This window comes from Octopus bimaculoides, chromosome 9 (assembly GCF_001194135.2).
Source record: "Octopus bimaculoides isolate UCB-OBI-ISO-001 chromosome 9, ASM119413v2, whole genome shotgun sequence".
Lineage (NCBI taxonomy): Eukaryota > Metazoa > Mollusca > Cephalopoda > Octopoda > Octopodidae > Octopus > Octopus bimaculoides.
Window position 1 is genome coordinate 50,480,278 of NC_068989.1, and position 5,075 is coordinate 50,485,352.

At 38.8% G+C, this 5,075-nt stretch overlaps 1 protein-coding gene across 1 annotated transcript; it reads left to right on the forward strand.

Annotated features, from left to right (window-relative positions):
- The first annotated feature begins 1,612 nt into the window (after positions 1-1,612).
- On the forward strand, positions 1,613-2,341 carry LOC106874931 (uncharacterized). The gene has a single exon (XM_014922847.1). The coding sequence runs from the start codon at positions 1,613-1,615 to the stop codon at positions 2,339-2,341; it is 729 nt and encodes a 242-aa protein (XP_014778333.1).
- Positions 2,342-5,075: the final 2,734 nt, after the last annotated feature.

Below are 5,075 nucleotides of genomic sequence, written 5' to 3' on the forward strand. Positions count from 1 at the left end.
AAAGAGCCTCAGATTTTCATTTCTTCAAAACTCTTTTGTTTCCGTTTTCTTTCAAGAACACTTTCGTTTTACCAGCTTTCGCATTAAACTCATATTTATTCGTTTTCTTTCAATCTTCAAAACTTTTTTGTTTTTTGTTTTCTTTCAAAAACACTTTCTTTCTACAAGCGTTCTTCTTTCACACATTAATTTCATTTCGTAAAATCAGCTACAAAAAAAGGGGGTTCAGATTTTCTTATCTATCTAATTTATTTATCTAATTTATCTATCTATCTATCTATCTATCTATCTACTAACTAACTAAGCGTTCTTATTTGTTTTAACACATATTTCTTTCATTTATTCTGACGTGAATACGATATATTTCTTTCTGCGTTTTCATTTGTTTGAAGTTGTTACACTTCTATTTCTCTCTGCCTACAACGATCATTTTCATTCCGTAAAGAATATTTATTTATGTAACCTATTCTTATATCATGCATCGACAAGGAAGAAAGAAAACATCCGGCTGGCTTATTGATAGTGCGAAGACAGCGCGGCTAAGCAGGTGACATAATGAATCGGACGCTCATAGAGCTGAGCGTCTGACAGAACAGAGGAAAGAAAAACAGAAGCAGGAGAGACCAGGCATCCAACACAGTATAAATCGGACATTCAGAGAGCGAGCGTCTGGCGGAACAGAGCGTAAGAAACACAAACGGAAGAGAGTATGAATCGGACGCTGGGAGAGCTGAGCGTCTGGCTAAACAGAGGGACATATACAGAAGCAGGAGATATCATAATTCGGACGTTCAGAGGCCTGAACGTCTTTCCCAACAAACCATTACGAATACAGCAAGGACAGTGCAACGATGTGACATATCTGCCTATGCTGGACGGATGAATAAGATATGTGTCTACTGTCATGCAATGGTTTTTCATGGTGAAACGGCTAACTTTTGCTGTATGAATGGAAAAGTCAGGCTGGAGAATCTGCAGGCTTTACCTCAGGAACTTCACAATTTATTTAGTACTGATCAACCTACGGCAAATGAGTTCAGGAAGAACCTCAGGCAATACAGCTGTCTGTTCCAAATGACATCTTTTAGGGCTTAAGAAGTTCGTTTTTCAAGGAGTGGATGGAATCTTTCCATCGTTATTCAGGGTCAAATTCATCATTACATCGGTTCCTTAACACCTAATCACAACGAACAACTTCAATTTCTTCAAATTTACTTCTTGGATCCTCAGGATAGTATCGATTTGAGGATGAGGATACTCCTTAACGATGACGTTAAGTGCGACATAGTTGAATTATTGGAGATTATACTCAGCCACTGCGTCATTTAGAATGGCAAAAGAACGAATAAATATTCTCGAAGCTACGAGTATTATTGATCCCGATTGGAGACCAGCAATACAACATGAGAGAAGATTCAATGCACAAACTGCAAACGAAGTTGCCGTTATTATACAAAACAGCACCAGAATTAAAGCAACACCACGGCACGTTGTGTTGAAAGAAAAAGGCGGACAACTGCAAATAATCTCAGAATCCCATCTGTCTTACGACAGTTTTCAGTATGTTCTATGTTTTAGTTTTTGTGATGACTGATGGCATAATGAGCTGCTAATGAGCAACAACAAGAAGTTGACGCCAATGCGCTACTATGACTATCGAATAATAAACTATAAGAATGAATGTAATCAATTTTTCAGAGGCGGTGGTTTATTTCAGCAATATTCGGTTGACATAGCTGCGAAGATTGAAGGACATAGGCTGCGTTACATCCGATTGAATCAAACATCATTGCGGTCTACAACATACAAGGGCCTTACTGACCTATTGAATGATGACGATGTTTGTAGCATCGGCACGCGAATCATACTGTTTTCCACATTTGTCGGTGGAACAAGGTATATAATGGAGCGATTCCAGGATGCAATGATGTACATACGGAAATGCGGCAATGCTTTATTCTTCATCACAATGGCATGCGATCCAAACTGGCCTGAAAGCCGGCAAAACCTGTTCCTAAATCAGAAGCCGCATGATAGGCCAGATTTAATTGCCAGAGTATTTGACCTGAAACGGAAATTGTACATAAAATATATTCCTGGAGTAGATGGCTTATTGGGCAAGTGCATTGCTTACGTGATCACCGTCGAATATCAAAATCGAGGACATCTCTATGTACAGTGTTTGCTATGGTTCAATGAAACCTCCAAGCCCAGACCAGAAGAATACGATAAATTCATTCAAGTCGAAATATCAGATCCAAACAAACATCCAGAGAGTTATCAATTGGTGTTGAAGCACATGATCCACAGTCCCAATTGCTCTAACAATTCGCCGTGTTAGAAACCTGGAACATGCAGCAAGCGGTACCCTAAGCCTTTCAATGAATATACATTGCGGAGAGGACTCTTATCCAGTGTACAGAAGACAGTCTCCAAGAATGGGAGGATTTGCAGGGCACAAACAAGGAAGGGAAAACCGAAATATAAAATAAGAGTGGGTGGTTCCCTACAATATGAAACTATTTAAACTGTTCATCTAAATGTAAAGATATTCACTTTCATGGAATTGATCAAATATGTTATCAAATATACCATGAAGGGCAGTGATCAGGCAATGTTTGGAGTGAACAGGGAAGACGAGATGACACAGTATTTAACAGGAAGATAAACCGGTCCTTCAGAAGCTGTGACCTCAGTACTCGTATTTCCAGTTCATTAGAGAGAACCATCTGTAGTTCGCCTTCAAGTTCATCTATCCGAGGAAAATCAAATCTTCTTTCATGACAATGCAGCTGTTGCAGTAAACAATAACACACGTAGGACAACTCTCATTGAATTCAAGGATCTTTGTGCTCGCAATCCATTTGCAAAAACTTTGTATTATGCCGATGTGCCAAGGTTTTACACATGCAGTAACAAGACATGGGAAAGGAGAGAGGTGAGGAAAAGAGCTGACCAATATTCAGGGAATGTTGGGGTAAAAACCTTTGGACGAATATATACTGTTTCTCCACGAAGTGGTGAACTGATTTACTTAACACTCATTCTGCATCACGTCAACGGGAAAGTATCGTTCAACTCTTTGAGAATGTGTGCCGGAAAACTATTGCCATAATCCAAAGACGTCTGCAAAGAGAAAGATTTACTTCAATCAGATGATCATTGGCAGCAGACTCTGGAAGATGTTCAGCGAATACGGCTTCCGAAAGCCATGAGAGATCTATTCATTGTGCTCCTCACAAATACAGAAATTAACAATTCCAGTGTTTTATGGGCTCAATTTAGTAATTCACTGGCGATTACCTTCAAATAGTAAAATGGGTTACAAGAAACATAAACGTTTTGATTAGCGAGAGACATAATGATCAATGTCTTCTGTATTGTCATGACAAACTCAATGAGTTGGGCAAAGGCCTTACTGACTTTAACTTGCCAATGCAAAATACTATTGTCATTAATCAGGGTATTGGCAATTTGGAATTACTGAATGAGTAGCAATACAGCAGAGAACAGCAGCAACGATTTGTAGAAGAGAGAGAGCCTTTATTGAATAGTGAGCAACAATATGTGTACAACTTTATTTGTAACAGTTTACAGAGGAACACATCTGGGTTGATTTTCATTGACGCTCCAGCTGGAACAGTAAAGGCATTCCTAATTAACCTAATCCTAAGTCAGGAGAAACCGCGACGTGGCTATGGTGTAGCGTTATCTGACATTGCCGCAACACTGATGTCTGGTGTAAGACCGGCGCATTCTAGGTTCAAAATACCAGTAGAAGTGAAAGAAGATGGTCTGCGCAACATTGATAAAAACTAAAATACGATAAACGTCTTCCAGCATGCAAGGCTGATTGATTGGGATGAGTATCCTATGATACGGAAGGAAAGCTTCGAAGCGGTTGACCTTACTTTACGTCATATATGCGACAGCAATGAGCCATTCGGTGGAATTTTGACAATTTGCTGTGGCGATTTCTGTAAGCTTCTCCTGATAGTGAAAAAGTGAAAAGGGGAGGCGTCTGTATTACAAAATCATTCTTATGGCGAAGCTTCGATAAATTTCAGTTGAACACAAACATGTGATTGAGTGAGGGAGCAGAGGTCTACTCACAGTTCCTGTTGGATATTGGACAAGATAAAATAAAAAATAAAAATGAAAATGAAATTGTTTTGCGAAAAGAAGTGGTTCTCCAAGCAACAACTATGCAAGAATGCATTGACTTCATCTACTCCCCATTCGACAATCCAGGTGAAGTGTTTTCGAAAATTGCATCTTAGTACCTCTCAATCGAATGATGAGAAGCATCAATTCTACCTGTATCAGACGCTTCCCTCGAATCATAAAAAAGAGTATCGATCCTATAATTCTGTGAATGATGGTTCCAATGCTACTGATTTCCCGACTGAATTCCTTGATTCGGTTGACGTAGCAGGACTGCCACCACATAAGATGTAATTGAAAAAAAGGATCGCCGATAATTCTAATATGAAACATGAATCCTTCAAGACTTTTGTAATGGAACGCCTATGATCATGGAACAACTGTACGACAATCACAAAGGAGCAAGAATCAACACTGCTGCTTTCAGAAACGAAATCGTTATGAAATCAAGAATAACAATTGATCTATCCGAAGGCGGGGATATCTCTTTGCAGGGAAGCCAATTTTCGGGTTCAATCATGCTTCGCTATGACAATTCATAAACGTAAGAACAAACTATGGACAAAGTCTTGGTTTATCTGGAACAACCTGCATTTCAACACGGCCAACTGTATGTGGCCCTTAGCCGCGGAAAATGAAAGGAAAATGTCAGTGTTTCTGAAGGATACCCAATCAACTAAGAATGATGTAATCAAAAGCATTCTTGCGAACAAACTTTAACAGCATCAAAATGTGAAAATATTACTTCCGACGGCAGAACGTGAAAGGAAAGAAAAAAACTAAGACAAGTATGAAAAATTTCCTTTATTTCAATGCAATGTCAAATTCAGCTTCAATGTTTTATAACCTGAATAGTTAGTGATTTAACGAATCATGGCTGGTCTAGTATATATATATATATATATATATAT

Excerpts from the sequence above, each read along its gene's own strand:
- LOC106874931 (XM_014922847.1), top strand. The coding sequence starts at position 1,613 with ATGAGCAACAACAAGAAGTTGACGCCAATGCGCTACTATGACTATCGA.